Here is a 20,125-nt window from a genome sequence, read left to right on the forward strand (position 1 = left end):
AATAATAATTACTATCCAGTGGTAACCCAGACTAAAGAAAAATCAATTACTAAAAAGTTTAAATAGCAGTTAAAACATGGAAAAGGTGACACAATCTCTGAAGTGTGATTAAAGCACAGATAGAACTGAAAGAACATCTGCAATTCTATTTTTCTCCCTCTCATGAGTTAAGATAGCAGAAATGGGACTCCAATATCTCTGCATTTATTTTCACTGAAAACTTCAAAGCACATTTTTGATTTAAGAATTACAAAATCATTACTATTAGTTATTTTACCAGACTCATGCACATAAATCTCTAACTCATGGAAAATATAGTAGCTGCTTGATACTAATTTTACAGATCCATTACAATACTAAGGTATCTACTTCACACTGAATTATTTATGTTTGTTTATGTCTCTAATGATATCTTTAAAATTAGAAGTAGAGATAAAGATTATGATTAACCTTCTGTCGGCACAGTATTATTGCACTTAAACCTTATCAGATTGCACATAACAGATCACTGGCAGCGTAGAAAGAACAACTGCTCATGTGGCTGCACTCTATTTCCATACTATAAAAAAGCAATTTAAGAAACACATTAAATATTTTCTCCAAGTACATTTCCATATAAACAGTTATCTGGGATATCACAAGAACATTACTGTTGCCAACAGGAAATAAGGGGTTCTATATAGGTATACAGACATTTAATAAAGTCCATTTGTTACAGGTACCACTTATGCACTTCTGGTAACCCCTTCAGTCAAGTCATGAGTATCAGGTGATGTCAAAAAGCAGAATGAATAAGTGTTTACTTTTTTACCCGAATAAACATTTCCAATTCATTTTTCCTTCTTTTTTCAATTCTTTCAGACTCTATTTGGCAGGTATGACAAACATACAGATGGTTAACAGCTGGTCCTCCTCCATACCTGCAGTAAAAGTAAAAAACCATTAACCTTGAGGAAAATACCATATAAAAAGATCATGCACCTGTAGACATCACAAGTGTCAGCTTCTTATAATATGTAACAGAAGTTTGATACATACTAGTCTCACTGATCCACAAATGACATGGTGTGTTTTCCTAGTAATATTTTGTACTCTGTCCTAAGACACAACCATCTTCCAAGTTCTGACTGCCTAAAGCTATCTCAAACTCTGCTGCATCACATACTTGAAAAGGTGTTACTACGGGAAGAACATGTCAGTGAGCAAGTATTCTGTTATATACACACCATGTGTGATTTTATTAAAGACCTCTAAGAAACAGAATATGGAAATGTTCCAGTCAGTTCTCTTAAACATGTTCCTCCATTCCATTGCAGGCTCTTCATCAGTTTGCAACCTCCCTGACACCAGCCTCCAAACTTGTTTATTGTTTTGTTCTTAAAAAGTTATTCTCCATGACCCTCCCCTCCATATTTTCCTTGCGTGGAACAGCATACATGGAAGTCTTCAGGGGCACTGTCACTGAGAAGCACAGGTGATAGATATATAGAGAGAAAGATATGTGTGTCTGTGTGTATATATGTGTGTGGTGTGCATGTGTGTGTGTATATACGTATCACTATAAACATGGGCACCATTTGCTAGCCTGGAAACTAGAAGCCGGATAAAGAAAATATTCTTGAATGACTATCAGCCTTAAGAGATGCATTTACTACAACAGAAAGGTCAGGTTAAAATATACATCAAGATAAAGATATTCCAGGTTCTACTTCCTAGTTTAATAATTATTTTTGTCAGAGCAGTGTTCTCTTCCAATTTCGTTTCTCTTCTAGAACTTCAGATTTTATTTTAAAAATCTTACATTAAATGAGATAAAAGAGAGTGCTCCTAAGTATAGCAACATGAATTAAAGTTCAAAATATGAAAGTACTTAAGCAAGAGTTAAAAATAATTGTTTACTTAGTGAAAAAAATTAAACAAAATTCTGCCATTGAAGGCATTGCTTTTTCTTCCCTTTTTAGACTTGTATGTTTGTCAGTCCATAAAAATAATTTGGGGTGCTCCCCTCCCTCCCCCAAATACAGAAGTGTTGTATTTTAACTGAAAATTAAAGCATTATTTCAGTCCAACAGCACTTCGATATACAAGTTTTTTGGTATATACTCAATAATCCCAACTTAACAAAGACATATGTTTCATAAAATGGTCATCTACCACTTAAATTGCACCTCTGAAGATGACACTTTGTCTTTAGACTGCACTGATCAGTTCACAAGTTTTTAACTAAAATAGGTCAAGTATGGATTATACTATATTATTTTGAAGCAACTCTGAATTTGGAATTGAAAAGGAGTAGTGCCACATGAGCAGCAAAATAACTGGGACATGGACTGGCAACCGGTGTTCCAGATGAATATCTCCTTTTCCTTAATGTTATCTCATTAAAAGTCAGCTTCCACCATATTTGGCTTCCTCACCCTAAATTCTTAACCACTGCAGCCATGGTATTCTCCCATAATTCCCAGATAACAGCAAGACATAAAGCAAAACATGGTTGCTTCAGAACTACTCTATATTGAAGGGTGCATGTGCCAGAGGAAGCCAGACAGAACAGACAAATGTTTAGCAGTAACAATTCATACCTCTTTTCTACCTAGTAGATTACTCTCAAAATCTGGAGGACCCCATCATCTCTGGGACTTATACTTTTCTATCAAATGATTGAAGTTTGACATCTTGTTAAAAAAGTTAATAGAGAAGGGAAATTAATGAGAGGTTTAAAAACATTTTCCTTCAGATATAACAAAAAACTCTGCATACAGAAAACGGATAATGTCTTTGTTGGTTGGAAGAAAAATTCAGTACATCTAGGAAAGTGGAAATAAGCTGGAAATTGTTTCTATTTTTCATTTGTGTCCATTGAAACTTTAAAAGAAAAAAATCCCAACCCTTTAGCTATAGTGCTTAGGTGGCAGAAAATTAACAGGTAAAAATATTTAATGCAAGTGCCATACAGAGTCCTTAAGGTCATCAACAAAGCTGTTATGCAGCTCTTTGTTACTTTAAAAGGAGAAACTTGTAAGAATCCCTCCTTTATAAGCAAGCACTTAAACCTGATCTACATTAAAAAGTGTGGAGTAGTTATACAGAATGCTTAGATATAAGTTATTTTGAAGCAGTACTGGCAGCTGAGGCTATGGATTCAAAGCCAACATAAAAGAAAAGCTGTCTCAAGCCAACAAGAGAACAGGAAGCTGCTACAGAGAGGTCTTTCAAAATACCTCTTGCAAAGCGTACTTTTGCTGACCTACTTTGCATCATTTTGTACATACCATACATGTTTATTGGTTTAATACTCAAGTATTATCCCAGTAACACACTACTTTCTGAGGCTTTTAGCATTACTTTGCACAAGCAAATTATATAAATTGGCCGTTTGCAATCCCTTCACTGAGCTTTGTGCCTAGAGGTTTTTTTTTTTCTGAGCCACTAATTCTAAAGTCTGTGCTGCTTGGCACATTTGCTCTCAAACTGAATCACTGGATTTTTTTTCCAGTTACAGTACAAAACTTACCTGCTATACAGATTATCCCATATATTTTGAGGTAGCATTACAACTAGGTCCTCTATGAAGTTAGCTTTGTGGGGAGGAACACCTTCAGAAGCAACAACAACAACAAAAAAATAGTTAGAGGTCTCTAAATAAAAAAATAAAACCCAGAACCTTTCAATAAATTCAGAGAAATTGTGTGAAACAAGTTTTACCACAGTATAATCTATTACTGTATTTAAAGAGACCACTCTAATTCTAGTCTTTTATGAGGCTGAAAAGTTCATAAAAAGTAGAAGCAAAATACATGAAAGATTAAAATTAAAGGGCTAGAATCCTTTTTAGATACTGATTGCAAAATGCTTAAGGTATTCAATTAGAATGTTAAAGAGTGATTACATATTTTGTTTATGCATGTAAACATATTAGCAAACCGTCTATTCAATATTCACTTATTTGCTGTAGACCTTTTCTAATTACTTCAAACATGAATGCTTGAAAGTAGTAACATTTTGAGCAAGGCAGAAATAGAGGGGGCTGCAGAATTAGAAGCACTGAGTTGAAGCACATGGTAACCAGCAATGTGCTATGCAGGAATTCTTTTGAATAAGGAAAATCTAATAGTTTGGGCACTTGTACAAGAGTCATCTGCTGTAACCCTGCAAAAGGAAAGCCACAGCCACAAGGGCTCACGTGTACACACTCTGCAAATTGCTACAGGGGCACAATATTCCCACATTAAAAGTTTGGTTCAGCAACAGGGGCAGTACCTCTAACTGCTAATCTAATACAGCTGTATTTTTTATTAGAAAATAGGTATAACACCACCACATAGTAATGATTTATTGGAATGTTAGCACTCAAATATGGATATTTCCCCAAATATGTTTTGCTTAATGTAATTCTCTCATTCTTATTAACATCTAGCACAATGCAAAATTTTTATGCTCCTATACAAAATATACAGAATTACTACTCTATTTTCACACTGCTATGCACTGGATACTCTGTATCAGACCAATTTTTTGTCCTGCGGCTTTCAAACCTTCTTGTTGCTTCTAGCATGTAGCTGAGAAAAAGATTTAGACTGGCAGAACAAAGTATTAAGGATGATGATAAAGTGACAGGATTTTTAAAAATGGGAATATACATGTTTAGGAAGCAAGCAGATAAGCCAAACTGTTCCTTGCTAAGAATCAAGAAAGCTTATAAACAAAATCAAGTGTGCAGAGAAAAGAAAAAAAAAATTAGGAGAACTTCACACAGCATCATTTCCAACTAGTTAGCTACTAAAATGACAGAAATAATTTACTTAGAAGTTATAGTTCTAATTTACTGAAGAAGTTATAGAACTTATAATATGAACTTACTATATTCAAATCCCTTTTTAATTAAAACAAGTGTACATCCCTATATAGCTACTAGTCGACAGACAAATCCTTTTTAAATGATACTCAGTTACAGTCTCACCTCCATGCACACAGAGAAAGTCATTATTTGAAATTGGTCCTGGCTCTGCAAAAGTCTTGAATTTATTTAACCACTGTCTGGAAACATAGAACTGCAGAAGACTTGGTTCCATCATATTCAGTAGACCTGATATCCTCCGTCTCTCTCTCTGTGCTTCTTCACTGCTCTTTCTATTACCGAAATAGAAATCATTAAACAAATACATATCCTTGTGTACAGTGCAGATAATTTACTTTGTGAAAAGAAAACGGTACTTTCAAGTAAATTACCTGGGCCACGTCTATATTTCAAAGTTCTACTAGCACGAAGTAGTTGACTTAACATGTGAAAAACTTGCACCTTTTATGCACAGCAAGAGCCCCCACCTAAATGTGTGGCAGGAACCTAGACTATCTCATTACAGAACCATGTGTCACAAGAGTCAGCACAGTTAGTACAGAGAGGGAAGGGCAGCAGAGACTACTTGCTCTGTTAAACCTGTGCTTGTCCTTAGTTCTGACAAGCCATGGCACAGGTGTTATCGTGCTCACAAGAAACTTTTGCCTGCTTTGTTCAACAACTCAAAAGATCCCTGACAGTTCTCATTCAGCCCACCAGCCTGAGAAAGCAAATAGTTGGACTGCAACAGAAACAGCAGACTATACTGCAGAGGTGATTACTACCACAGGAGAAGGAGATAAGGGTCTGCCCACCTGCCCATTTCCTCTATGCATCTTTTGAGCTAAAGTTTTGCAAGCAGTACTCCTTGGGCAGATGTTCCTTACTTACCTTCAGAAGTAAGGTTGAACAGTAAGTAGATTGGGTAATTCCCCTACACTTCCTGTATCTCCCTACTTTTCTCATTGAGCCTGTTGTTGCTATCCAGGTGGAAGTATCTCTGCTCTCCTGTTTTTAGATTGAATAGAATCTCTCTTCTCCAAAAGCAGGTTTGAACCATTCATTCCATCCTCCAAAACTCTGACCTGAAACTTGACTCAGCATCACGCAAAAGCTGGGCCACCTCAGTTAATTTATGGGCTCAAAGTTGACTCAAATAGCTGATAGAAAAGTTTCAGGTAGACCTAATGGCTATAGCAACAAGGCTATTTATAGTATAGCAAAACAAGACTAAAAGAGTAGGAAAAAACAAATGCTATGAACCCAATTAAAATACATTACCTGCTTAAATTCAGATCAAAATTATTTAACAAAAACCTTAAGGTCTGAAAATGAAATTCAAGTAGGTAAGTTCATTTTCCAGCTGTAATTTAAAAATGCATATACCTACTCTAAGCTTTCTAAAATGCTGAAAGAACATCTGTTTTGTGTGTGTGGTAGTGTTTTGTGGGTATATTCATTTTTAAAACCAAATTTTATGAATGCTATTATTTTATAATTTATTTTAATATGTTTGCCCACAATCGACTACAGTGCTCTTTCTTGGCAATACATTATGAATTCCACACTCCTTTTAAAAGAAGACCTACTGAGTCAGACTCACAGGCTTAGCTCAGACAGTGGCAGGTACAAGTGCTCCTAATGGAAGTTAAAACATTCTCAGAACACATCTTATTTCTTGTGCAACTCTGACAAACTATCTTGCGGTCACCTTCTAGTGGAAATTTGATCTTAGTACCAGAAATTTAGAATTTGTAAATTGAGTTAAGTTACTTTTATTATTTCAAGTACAAAAATTCCTTAGACTGAAGATGATAATAACATGACTTCTCGCCTTTCACTTCAACTTTCAGGACAAGACCAGCCTATAAATTCCCTGAAATTAAACTACAACACAGTAAAACCTCTGTTGTTACACATCCCATCTGCTAAAGACTTTCCACAATTCCCTTTAGAGCTCTAACAGTTAAGAGTCTGTGCGCAAAACCGCCCCTTGCGCAGAATTACTTTCCTCTAATTGAAAATGAGGTAATTGGTGGCTAGTTCTAACAGTTGCTTAAAGTTCTCTTTCTAGTCATCTTACTATGCTTTATTTATGCAGATTTAATTTTCATTTTAAGACCCATACGTGTTTTAGCAGTGACAGAGCAAGTGTTAAGGACATAACTGAAGGATTAAGTCTCTCTCCAGTATAGGCTTTTCTGGTTGGTCCAATTCTTCCATTATAATTTTTGTGGGGCAGCTAATTTCTGAAAGCTGCCCAACTGCTTAAGAAGTTATTTATGTACCTGACTTATATGAGTATGATCGTACTTTTTATTTCTTACCTATAGAAGAGAACATAGGCTTCTGCGTTTTGCACTGTTGATTCCGATACTTCTGTGACACTCTGGTCATCAAATTCATACCACAAATTATTTAAATTGTTGCGACAATAAGCTATATAATGTCCACCTGGAGTGTTAGAAGCAAGAGTTGTTAAAAAGTGTCCAGAGCTGCCCATTTTACTCTGCGATACATGATAAGGAAGGAAGTCCAAAAAAAAGCAAGTCTTAATGGGAGAAATATTAAATCACTAGCAGACATGATCTGGATATTAACTTCTCTCAAGCTCAGGATCAGCTTTTTTTTCTGAATTTCTATCAGCTAGTGGGAAGTTGCACACCGCTTTCAGCATACTCTTGAACTCCTCAAGCAGCTTGTTGACTAATGCACTCCTGAACCATGACAGTCAAACCAGAATAAGACTGTCCGAAAAATTTACCCTAATCAGTTTCCACAATGAACTCTTCAAAACTTTGTATGCTTTATAATAGAAATTAGCATAGATGTGTAATAGCTACATGATATCAAGACCATACTTAACTGTGTTTTGAAGACTATTCATAATGTATTTTAAATTATTACTATTTTAAAATACATATTCAACTACCAATACTTAAATAATCAAATATCTACTAAACTGATTACGAGAAACATCATTCAGCAAGCACTAAATGGAAGATGAAAAAGCATCCAGAAAAAAATGGAAACAACTTCATCTAAACAATGGATACCGCAAGTTTGGGGATTATGAGCGTGTGGGTAGCTTCTATAAAAATCTTTTAAGTTTCTGGCTTCAAACTTTTCTTTCTCCTATTTTCCAAATGTTACAAATGCTGGAAGCACCTAGGCAGAAATGAACTTGACATATAGCAATAAGACCTTTATTCAGCTACTCATCACTAACCATAAATAGCAGTTACTGCCTTTTTGGGGGTTAATTGGCAGCAATCATCCAAGAGAACATATTTTTAAAAAATCACTGGCATCTTTGTGGTGCTTTGTGAACTAAAAAGCAAGGCATAAAAAGCATCAAAACTCTAGACAAACAGCAGCTGTGTAGAACAGCCAATCAACTGGTCATCTACTGGCACGTAACATTATGTGTACATTTATACTGCTCACTTTCAATAGTGCATATAGGTTTTTTACTTAATATTTGAGGATCTGTTAATTTTTTTTGACCTACAATTTTATTTAAGTATGCCATACAATTTCAAAGATGTGTCAACTCTTTAAGAGCAAGCCATCTTATAGTTCAAGGTAAAAATCACAGCATTTATCTTTCACATTATAATTAGCAATGCTATTCTATTTACCCTTCAGTATATGGATATCACCCTTAAACAGAAGTGCTGACGTGAATATCAACTGCAAAGACAAAACAACAAACATCATACTTACTGCTGGCAGTTCCATGATGGCAGATGACAGATAGGAGATCATAAGTCACTATTTGAGCTGGACTGTCCTTCGCAAGGAAAGGCTGAAGATCAAGGCCTTCCAAGGGAAAGGACACATGGGTCCCAATTTTTGTGGAAAACATAAGTTCATGTCTAAATCTTTTGAGATGAATGCACAATATCTGTAAGAAGGATCGACAGATTCACGCAAGAACTATACATGCTACTATTTGATATTTAATAAGTGCACTGTGCATGCCATCTTTTCCTTTTATTGTCTATGGCCTGAGGCAACTATCACAAGCGCTGTGTTCCACAGATTTTTTTTCTTTTTTAAATCAATTGCAGCTCAAGGAGTTAGAAATGAATTTATAATTATCAAAGACTTATCTTACTGACAGTATAAAAAACCCAGTCCTGAACAGTTACTAACACTGATGCAGCAATGAACATGCCTTTTCTCTTCCTCAATGCACCTATTGCACAATCTTGTTACAAGGGACATTAATTCTTCCTGATTACTGCAGCTATCAACTCATGTCTTGAAGTATAAGATTGGATTACTTTTAAAATGTAAAGTTACAAGCATTACTTATACAAAAGATTTCCAATCTGGCTGTGGTATTTAATTCTATGATCTACAGTATAAGTAAGTTCTGCAGGCTGACAGTAACAACATAGAAAAACCCCATTCTTCTAACTTTAGTTTTCATGTACAACATTCGCTTTCTTACAGGGTGAATAATCAAACATTGCTCACATTCTTAAAACAAATGGCAGTATGAAGATATGCTTTCGCCATATAACATTATAAACACAATTTACTCCATGCAACTCATTAGTCTTACCACATTCCTAATCATGCAAAAAAAGTGCTTTAAAGTGCATGTAGTAACAGTACCTCAGGAAATTTTTGCACTTTGCAGAATTTCACTCCATTTCTTAACCTAAGCAAAGAAAAAAAAAAAAACCAAACCAAAACAAATCAAAACAACCAATACTTAGTTCTGAAAAGGTTTTATTTTATTGTGCTAGATCAGCAAAAGTCTTAAGCTGAACATTACATTACTAAACCCAAAATATTTCTGGAATGTAGACTAGACATGGAGTAGCCAAAATGATACAAACAATGACGCTTCAGAAGAAAAGACAATCTGTACTGCTGAAAAATTCAAAGCAGCAAGTACAGATAATCAAGTTCCATCTAGCTAACAGTTTCTCTTAGCATAAAGGAAAGAACTTTAAGCTTCATGAAAGCTGATTATTCAGCAAAGAGAAACAAAAATAAACTCAGTTGGTTTCTTAAGAAATTACCCACAGCAGATCACCAGTTATATAGCAAGGAATAACACTCCTTTTCCATAAAGGACTTTAATCAGTCTTCAGACCACTTCTGTTTCTTGGTTCTTTAGTATTTAAAGCCATAGAGTATTTATTTATAACACACTGAGGTGACCTACAGCATATCAATGAAAACCTGCTAGTAATATAGAGGGCTAAAAGCTTTTATTTTATCAATTAAAAACAATTTAGAAAGATCTAAAATTGTAGGGAACATGAAAAAGAATTAAGCACATTTGGTTTGCAATATGGTACAGTGAGTCAGTGCTTCCTGACTCCTGGACCTTTATAATACTGAATTTCTGACAGCCAGAACACAAGGTAGTATCAAAAGATTAATAGTACCATGACATATCCAACAGAAATAAATGCCTCCTCTTGACTAACAGAAGCATTAAAGCACTCAAGACAAGTTAAAACAAACAAAGGTAAAAGCCAGCTTACTTCTTACACCTTCCACAGCTGTACATGTTATCACCTGCAAATATCAGGGAGAAGAAAAACAACCATCATTACCTAAATCCAAATAGTTATCCTACAAGCACATATATTTGATATACAAATTTCAAGGGAATTTATCTTTAGGTTGCATTCAATATCTAACAGCCATAAAAGTGTTGATATAGCAACTAAATAGAAAGGTTCTTAGGTTTTACATTTTCAACTATGAAAAAGTACAGCATAATCTGAAGAGATAATGCTATATAATTTAAAAGGGAAATAATTTATTAAATCCAAATTGAGGTTATGAGAATGAGTATTAATATAGTGGTTTCTGAAATTTTTATGAACCTTCAGTGGATAAATTTCATTAAACCAAATTCAGATTTACCTGACATTTCTAAAGCAGCTTTTATGGGCATTTCTTGCCTCAAATATTCAGTTGAGTGAGACGCTTACCTTTTTGAAATGAATGATCCCGTAAGAGCAAGGAATGACTGTAGTACAGTCTAACAGGTGGCCTTTGCTTAACTGTGTGAATCTAAGAAGATATTAATCATCTTATTGTGACAGGAGGAAAAGACCCCAGAAGAAACACGTTTGTGTAATTAACCTCTTACCCTTGAGCTCATCTCTGGCGAAAAAGGCAGCAAGACAATCTTGTAAGGTTACAACTGGACCCCAAAACCAGCTAGGAACACATGAGACAACAAACCTGAAACATCATTGACAGAAAAGAAAGAAAACCAACAAATGTTCTGCCAGAAGAGCAGAAACTGGAATTTCAAAATAGATAAATAAATAAGACAAGGTAAATATTATTTACCTTTTGAAATATTCCATAAAAAAAGCTATCCATCCCTGGGGAGCATACGCCTCTCCACATGACCCTGCCTTGACTAGAGACGTCTGATGACTCGCAGAATGGAGTTTAGCAAGATCTTCCTTACCTGGAATAGGTAAGGACAGATCCTGAAAGGTCTCCAGGGTTACAGACAGCTAAAGAAGAAAACAAATGAAACAAAATAGAGTTAAGCTTGAAGGGAAACAGCAATTAAATTGAATTCTGTAAAGTTCACTTGTAACTACTAAGTCACTGTATAGTTGAAAATTCCACTAGGTAGCCAATTAATCATAAATATGGAGATGTAAGAATTCATTTTCTAAAAAAGAGGAAGAAAAAAAAACATTTTAGAGCAATCTTGCACATTGTTATCACTGAATTTTTTTTTTAAGTTGTTATTAATTATTTGTCTTCCTACTAGTCATACAACGCACTACCATTTTTGCCTCAGGCTCCTGTTATACAAGTTAGTCTCAGAAAGCTTCAGCCCATTGTTTTGACAGTATTTTACTTTGACATTATCTTGACCTGATGTAACTGGACTTGCTGCAAAAAAGACCCAGCTGTGCATTTCCTTTCTCTCATGCTGGATTTAGCGATCACACAGTCACAGAGTATAACATCAAGCAAACTTTAAAAATTCTTATTTGTTTTTTGAACTTGCTCACGAGATTACCCTGAGGTCTCGGTATTCTTAGATGTAAAACAATGCAAGCAGTAAGGGCATGCAACTGCATCAGGGTTAGGTTTAAACCTTATGTTGAGAAACTTGTCCCCAATGCAAAGATTTGGATATCCAATATTTCATACTATTGCTTTGAAACTGAAGTGGTCCACTAGATACATTTAGATAATTGACGTTTTTAAAAGATCACATGTTCTAAGTAATTCTAAGAGGGTAACTTCAGAAAGCAGTTAATGATTCATATCACCTTTAAAAGTAAGTGTCTTTACTTGGATTTTTTGAAAGACATGAATTTTCTCAGCCTCAGTCTACCTAATAAGACTGTTATAGCAGTATGATTAGACTACCGTCTTTTACTTTTCTTTGTAACATTACATACCTGAGAACTTAGGACAGTAGCAGGTATGCATTAGGATATTCAGAACATTACTAAAAACTAATCGTACCTAAGTGACATTGAAGAGCACGCCTTTTTCTCCGTCCTTGCTGTAACCAATTCTCAAAATGTTATTTTCAGCTCTGAGTAAATATCCAGCTCAATGAATGCAAGCTAGTCTAAATACCAAGTGCTAGTAGTAGCTGCTATTACTATTTGAGTAAAAAAGTACAAAACAATCTGACCTTCTGAGGAAATCTCCCACAAAAGAATAAAGTTACCAGAGAATGACTGTATTCATAAAGCCACAAGTATTTGTATTGGGGAAAAAAAACATATTAAAAGCTAGAACTTCCCCTCCTTACTCACCCGATCACAAGTCAAACACTGTACTGAGCTTATTATAGTCCCATCAAATATATCAGAAATAACACTCCTGTACTTCTTGCGCTTCTTCCTTTTTGGTGATGATACAGTTGAAACTGTAAAATGACAAAAATAAAATGCTGAAAGTAAATCAAGATACAGTGGATTCCGATTTCCTTCAACTTTGCATAATATAATTAGAGATCACACATATTTAAGATTAGATTGAGTCAAGCCCTGTTTTCTATTTACGAAGTATTTCTTAGAAACTACAGAACCAGATTACTGCTAGTACCAGGCAATTCATGTAGGTTCCCCAAGTAGTTTACGGGGGAAAAACAGCAGAAAATTTTGCCTCATGTTTAAGTAAAACTCAGACTGCCAGTCTTGAAATCTACAGCCTGCTGCTAACAAGATTAATCTTGGCAGGGATCGCCCAAGGTGTAAACTTAAAAAGGCACATTTAATCTGACATTTAGTTTGATCACATCTTTCCAGGAAGTTTTAACCATGTTGGGCTAAAGAGCTCTTACACAAGCTTACTGTATCACAACACTGATGACAGTGGGTTGAAGTAGACTAAATGGACTATTAGAGTCCAGCCTAACAGCAGCTTATTAAAAAAAAATAAAGTAAAACTCCAAGCCAATAACATGCACTCCCCACCCAAATCCACTACTAACTAGGTAAACACACCAGAGCAGTCTCTTGGGCTCTACAGATTACTGGAATGGTAGGCTAAAACAAAGACCACAAAACCTCTTCTGGAAACAGTATATTACCCAAGAGACCACTCGGAAGTCTTATAGGAGTCAAAGGCAAACTTTGCCAAAATGCTGACAGCCAGTAACAAGATAGGCAGCAAAACATAAAAATAATTACAGTGAGAAGGAAACTGAATTACTCCAATAAATTTTTCATATAGAACACAAGCTCCCAAGGCTCCTTTGTACATAAAGTGTTTGCCCATAAGCAAGTACTCTTGTCTCTTTACTGTCCAGCAGTATTATGTATTGTCTATGTATCATCCCATACCTAGAAAGATTTCTAAAATAATAAAAAAGTCTGAATTCAAAACTGTCTCCAGCAGAAAGAACAGCCACTAGAAGTAATCTGAAAAACCCTCTTTTTCCACAATATATCAGATATATTTTATCACAGACACAAACTGTCTCATAGAGCTTTTTGCCCAGAATTCTCTAAGGTTCCTTTCAATCACTCATTTTGTCACTAAACTGCTTTAAGATGGTTCTAAAGTCTTTATTTATCAGTGATGTGGAGGATGTGCTATATTTATCTACACTAACAAACAGTAGGAAGAAATGGAAGATGCTGACAAGAAGGGGCATCTTAGAATTGTGACACCCCACAGACACCATGTGCTTTCAGCAAGGGAGAAATGGAAAAGAAGAAGGGAATACATGTGTTGTAATTAGGTATTAGCCCTCAGACACAAGTCCTAGAACACTAGGGAATTCCCCTAGCATTATGGGGAATTAAAAAAACAACTTGTGAGCTTGCAAATGGCTGCCACACTACTCTCCTAGTCAGTTCTGTATACATATCTGGTCCCTCAATACTCAATAAAGATGACCAAGAGTTAAATTTTTAGGAAGTGACAAAAATCAGTAGTCTAGATTGGAACAGACCTTTGGATATCATCTGGTACAGTCTGTGTTCAAAGCAGCTCTAGCTGAACTTTGGAATATCCATCTCCAAGAACCTCGGGGTACCTCTGGGCACTGGCTTCTGTTCCATATTCACCTACTCATTGAAAGATTTTTTTCCTTACATCTAATAGAAATTTTCCCTTCTGCAACTTGCTTCCATTTCTATTTGCTGCATGGCTTCAAGAAAAGTCTGGCTCTGCCTTTTCTATAACCACCCATAATGCTGATGACAACAGCAGTTCCCCTTTAGTCTTTCCTTCTCCAGGCTAAACAAACCCAGGTCTCTCAACCTCTCCTTGTACACGACCAACTCCAGCCACCTAGTACCTCTTCTGATAGACTCACTTCAGTTTGTCTAAAACCCTCCTGTAATGGTGAAGCCAAAACTGGAGGCAGTAGTACAGATGCAGTGTCAAAAATGCTGAACAAATGAACCAAGGAGGTCAATGATTTAAATCTATTAAATCATCATTCAACATCAGTGCTAAAGCATTAAAAGGATAACATGAGCATTTTCAGAACTTACCCTGGACAGCCTGTTGAATGAAACAGGATCACAATATTAAAGTTGTGGGAGCTTTTTGTTTTGATTTGGTTTAATGCGAGCCTTAAAAGCATGTTCCAAAAGACAAGCTTTTATTAAAACAGTCTACGGTTAGACAAATAAGGGGAAAAAAAAATTATATATTGTTCCTTGTGCCCTAAAGCTGCACTGTCTTGTATCTAAAGGCAGTAAAAGTCTAAAAATTCTGGATGCTGATAAATGCATTATACTAGGGAAAGTGCCAAAAGAAATACTTTACACAGCAGAAACAGTAACAACCAGAAAGCAGCTAGCATTTACAAGTCTATCTACAGTATAGATACACATGGCTCCTTAAACCTTAATAGACTGAAATGTTGACTTACTGAACTTCTGCTGAAGAACCAATGTACTTGTTCTCTGAAAACCATTAACTTTCCAGGGGTACTAACTTCTCACATGTTTCCCCTCTCTCCAAACCCGTACAATTGAAAAAGTTGTCTAAAAATATTATTCCATCCTCCCAAAGCAGAGGCAAATACTATTCATGCTTCAAAAGAATCAAAATTTTACAGAGTAAAGGGAGTCTTATCATATGTCCAGCTTACATAATGCTCCCTTTCCTCACAAGGGATAGGGGATAAAAAAAACCCTTGAGAACAATACTGTATTGCTATGCAAAACACAAGAAACAACAAAACTGAAAACTGTAATACAGAGCAATTCAGTACCAGGAGGGAGAAAATAAAGGGCCTATACCTTTTTTGTGGACTGGTGCCAGTGAAGAGCACAATGGGAATGATTTTGGAGGACTGTTTGATAAACGTGAGTTCATCCCTTCATTTGATGATGAAGTTTGAGCTGCAGATATATCATTCATGTGGACATCATTGATGTACTCTGCAATTAATATTTGCATTATTTCATAAATTCTATGAACAGACACAATGGTCATGTAATTTATTTAACCACACTGCCAGGTCACTGGACATTTAGGAATGAAGCACCATTTCACCATTTCAATTAACATACCTTTTAAGTTAAGAACAAAACCAAAAAACCCCACTCTTCTGGGTTATCTGAAACCTTACCCAGTACAAATCTTTAGCTTTTCAAGGGAAGTCAAATTGAATTCAGAAAACCTAAACTAAAAAAATAAATTAAGAAAGTGCATTGTTTACAAGTAAATCCACCTACCCTATTTGACCTATGCCTCTACTGTATTCTACAACTCATTTCCACTCACACAGATATTCTAGCTAAGAATTCAACTATTTCAATAACACGTTAATAATGTATTACCTGAGAATCTGCTGTGTATCTGTACTTTGACAGTTCCTTGATTATTTAAACATTCAGTGGTCTCTGAAGCAGTGTTTGCGTCTTTTTCCAAGTCTTCCATAGAATTTGTTTGTTTAAGCTTGTTGCTTGGTATTTTTTCTTTCTGCCAGTCTTTGGATGTGATTGAGTTGTTATCATCATCCTGAATTAACATGGTTGTCTCTGCAGGATCCTCTAAGACAGGTTTAAAAATAGCATCATTTTCTGTTTTATCACAAGTACCACAGGATTCACAGGTCTGAAAGCCTACATCTGACTGGCTCTTGTCTTCTTCCATACTCTCTTCAACACTCATCAGATGGGCATCTTCCAGTTCTACAACTGGTTCTTTAAGTTCTTCATGAAGCAAATCCATTAGACAACGCAAAAATTCTTGTGCATCCTAGGATTTTAAACGAATTTTACAATATTATTCCATTATATTTGGAAGATATTAAAGTTATATCAGGAAAAGATACAGATAACAAAAGCAAAAGCTATAGCTGGCTGTTAAAGAAGAATAAGGTAAATTCTTCTGTCCCAGATCTAATGTTCAAAAGAAATTTCATTTCCAGATTGCATATTTGTTTCCTGCATCCATTTCTTGCCTGTCACAGGTAATGTTATCATACAAGATTCTTCCAAAACACTTAAATTCCCAAAAAGCTTATTTCAACAACTTTAACAAAAATATTGCCATAGCTTACACGAATGATAAACATAATGCAAGCAACTACCAACACTGTGGTCAGAATCCAGCTTTGCTGGTAATGGAATGCTTCAGGGACAGACTTTTAACGTTACGCAGCATCTTCAGCAAAGCAACCAGAGCCTTGCTTTCACTGGGTATGGAAGTTCCAATTGCATCATACTGTCAACAAGATTTTAATTCTTCTTCTCAAGCCTGGACAGGATTCCTCAACTATCAGTGTTTCCACAAAGAGCTGTCAAGTATTACTACAAGTCTAATCCATATTTGGAAATATCTTAAATGCCACCAAATTTCAACAATCCAGGCAGCAGGTTGGTTCCTGGCAATAGAGAATATCTAACAAAGCAAGCACAGAAGAAAACAATAGCCTCTTCTTGGCAACTACTACTGCTTCTATTTTCTTCCAGTTTCCTTTTTGTATTTTGCTTGTTCATAATAACAATTTTTGCTGCTCAACATTCCCATTCATCATAGCAATTACTTATTAAGCTCACAAGTGCTGACTAGAAAACATCCTTTTTCTTAAAAACTACAACTATCAGATTTGAGTTTTGGGTAATGAAAAAAATCTAATATGCCTATTTGCTGGTAATCCTTTAAAAACAAACAAAAAAACCCACAACAAACTCAAATTAACTGATAAACATTCGTCATAGAGCAAAAGAATTCTTTTTTCTCCCTGAAGATTGGACATGGCTGCCCAATTGGCTGCCCAACTTGGCAAGGCTGGGCAATAGGAGAGTGTTGGTCATGAAAGACCTGCTTTGTTTTAACTGTTGCCATGAAACCTACTAAACATACAACTGAAGCATGATCCAGGCAGAACCTAAAAAGGTTCTCATTAAGTGTTGCTCTGCATGGAAAAAGACATTCCCATCAGTGTTAAAAGCTGCAAGAACCAAGTTTCCATACAGTTTCTTTTTAGTTATCAAGATTGATTTTCTACTTTTCCAGAAATTCATGTGGCCCTTAAGAAATTCATGACTAAATTAAAAAACCACTGAGATTACTATTTAAACATTTTCTTTATAGCTACATGCAGCATTTGAACATCAAAACGTGTTCTAATCCTCCAACTCCACAAATACAAAACATGCTAACTCAAACAGCAAGATTCCTTTGAATAACAGCAGATTCCTGGAAGATATTAGTAAACTTTTCTAATTACAGGGTTTAAATTTTTCCTCTAGCCCAAAAGCTTTTAATAAAGTACTGCAAACTGTATAAATTCAGCAAGATACTGTATGAAGGATCAACTGAAGAATGCCTTTACTATATAATAATCCACGCCTATTTAACAAGTTACCAACTGTCAGTTCCCACAATACTGCTTACCAAACACACATCAGTGGTTTTGTTTTGGTTTTTTTCAAAGACTCTAAATGAAAATTGGATACTATGTATTTATTTTTTAAAAAAACTTAACTGCTAGATGAATATTAAGAAGTTTATTATATTCTTTTTTATTTCTGAACACCTTTACTTTGTTTTCTGGGACTGCTCAAATATTAGCAGCATTATTTCACAAAAGGAAAAGGTTTAGATATATGTTATTTTATTTTTCCTGAAAAAAGGGAAAAGTAGTTATTCTGGAAAGGCCTTCAACTTCTGAGAATTTGGTATAAACAAACATAATACCCGACTTAACTGTTGATGGTTCCATTGCAGATGATCTACATTTGAAACATATAAACTAAAGTTTATGTTGCATTTGCTTTAAGCAAATATAGGAAGCATGGTATCTTAAGCATTAGATTTAAAAATAAGACATAACTTTATGGTTTAGGCAGATTTAAAAGATATCAGAAGGTTTTACCTGTTGAGAGTAGCCTCGAAACGTTGGATTAACAGTTTTAATTCCTTGAAATAAACCAGTAGGAACAACAGAACCAGGCCTAAAGAAAAAAAAGGTTAATATATAAATATATATAAAAAAGCAAGCATTTAAGTGGACTTTTCTATCTTTACTGGGATCATAATTTTACCTGCAACTGAACTATAACACATCTAACACCAATAATATTAATCTTAACCAAACGTAATATTGGTATTGAATTATTAACTATACAATCTTTTTGAAATCTGTCATCTAACAGAAATAGAGACTGTATCAGGCCTTTTATGCCACATTGCTCGTCAGAGAATCAGATGACAAATCAGACATACTCTTGGTACCATGCACAATTACCATTTCTTTACCTTCGTACTTATATTCTGAAGTACTTTCTTAGACAGAGATAACAGAAATTCCACATAATGAAATAAAAGAAATTGCTAAAAAATTGATACAGAATGAAGGACATACAGGGGATAAAGTAGTTAAACATTTTAGATGTATTTCTGGCAGATATAAACTTATTTTTAAAAGCTTAATGTTACTTTGTATAGTGTTTATTATGTATTTCTTGTCAGATCTTCCTTTACTACAATTTACATCACTTATTTGTCCCATCTTTGGTAAGCATGGAAAAGATCAGGTTAGAAGGAGTGTTTTATAAGAAGTGTTTAAATCCTGCAAGTTAGTCTTTCCTTCCTTAATTTACAAGAGTAGTTCTGTCATACAGACAAAATAAAAAATTAGAAACCTAGGACAGATTAATGCATCCTTCATGACTCTGGAGTTTATTTATAATAATTCATCACCAAAATGATGCAATACCTGCTTTTGTGCCAAAGTTCTGTCATCAGCTTGAGGTAACTTTTACAAATTGCTGGTTTCTTATCTGTTCGCGCTAAGCCTCCACAGTCAAGAAAAAAGTGCGTCAAAGGTGGGCTGATTAAAAAGAAGAAAATAGGATTTGTTTCAGGTTGTTAAAATATAAGAGGAAATCCACATTTCATACAACACTAAAAAAAAAAAAAAAAAAAGACTAATACTATTATGTAATTGAACAACCAAATCTCCTAGATCCTTAAATGCTGCAACCAAACATTTCCTAGTAGGACAACTTCAGCAGTACAGCAACACTGCTCCTCAAATGTACTCTGACATTTGTTAAAGCACCAGAATTGTCTAATGGGATTCAAATTCAAGACAATTCCTCCTAGCCATCACAGAAGTACACATGTACCACTACAGCAACCATCACCATAAGCTTAGTCCATAAACAGCATCTTAAATCTTCTTTTCTCTAGAATCCAATAGTGCCACATGATGTTTGTAGGTAAATAATTTATACTTAAATGATTACTATCTGTTTGCTTCATGCAGTGTTGCCAACTCACATACTCTCTCACTTCTCCCCCATCAACCCCCCTTCTGAAGTCACAGTCCCTCATACAGAT

General features: G+C 35.2%; 1 protein-coding gene across 3 annotated transcripts in view; it reads right to left on the reverse strand.

Moving 5' to 3' along the window:
- USP33 (ubiquitin specific peptidase 33) overlaps nucleotides 1-20,125 on the reverse strand; it is a 43,465-nt gene that overhangs the window by 5,405 nt on the left and 17,935 nt on the right. The window contains exons 9-22 of one of the 3 annotated variants that reach the window (XM_069789001.1): nucleotides 19,500-19,613; nucleotides 18,657-18,735; nucleotides 16,111-16,531; nucleotides 15,568-15,708; nucleotides 12,619-12,731; nucleotides 11,171-11,343; nucleotides 10,965-11,068; nucleotides 10,348-10,381; nucleotides 9,464-9,509; nucleotides 8,564-8,744; nucleotides 7,165-7,291; nucleotides 4,961-5,130; nucleotides 3,515-3,596; nucleotides 812-920 (exon numbers count right to left, since the gene is read on the reverse strand). In XM_069789001.1, coding sequence (XP_069645102.1) covers nucleotides 812-920; nucleotides 3,515-3,596; nucleotides 4,961-5,130; nucleotides 7,165-7,291; nucleotides 8,564-8,744; nucleotides 9,464-9,509; nucleotides 10,348-10,381; nucleotides 10,965-11,068; nucleotides 11,171-11,343; nucleotides 12,619-12,731; nucleotides 15,568-15,708; nucleotides 16,111-16,531; nucleotides 18,657-18,735; nucleotides 19,500-19,613 — 1,894 coding nt within the window. The remainder of the gene's footprint in view (nucleotides 1-811; nucleotides 921-3,514; nucleotides 3,597-4,960; nucleotides 5,131-7,164; nucleotides 7,292-8,563; nucleotides 8,745-9,463; nucleotides 9,510-10,347; nucleotides 10,382-10,964; nucleotides 11,069-11,170; nucleotides 11,344-12,618; nucleotides 12,732-15,567; nucleotides 15,709-16,110; nucleotides 16,532-18,656; nucleotides 18,736-19,499; nucleotides 19,614-20,125) is intronic. The other 2 variants (XM_009919837.2, XM_009919835.2) reach the window with 2 other exon arrangements.

Source organism: Haliaeetus albicilla, chromosome 8, assembly GCF_947461875.1.
Source record: "Haliaeetus albicilla chromosome 8, bHalAlb1.1, whole genome shotgun sequence".
Classification (NCBI taxonomy): Eukaryota; Metazoa; Chordata; class Aves; order Accipitriformes; family Accipitridae; genus Haliaeetus; species Haliaeetus albicilla.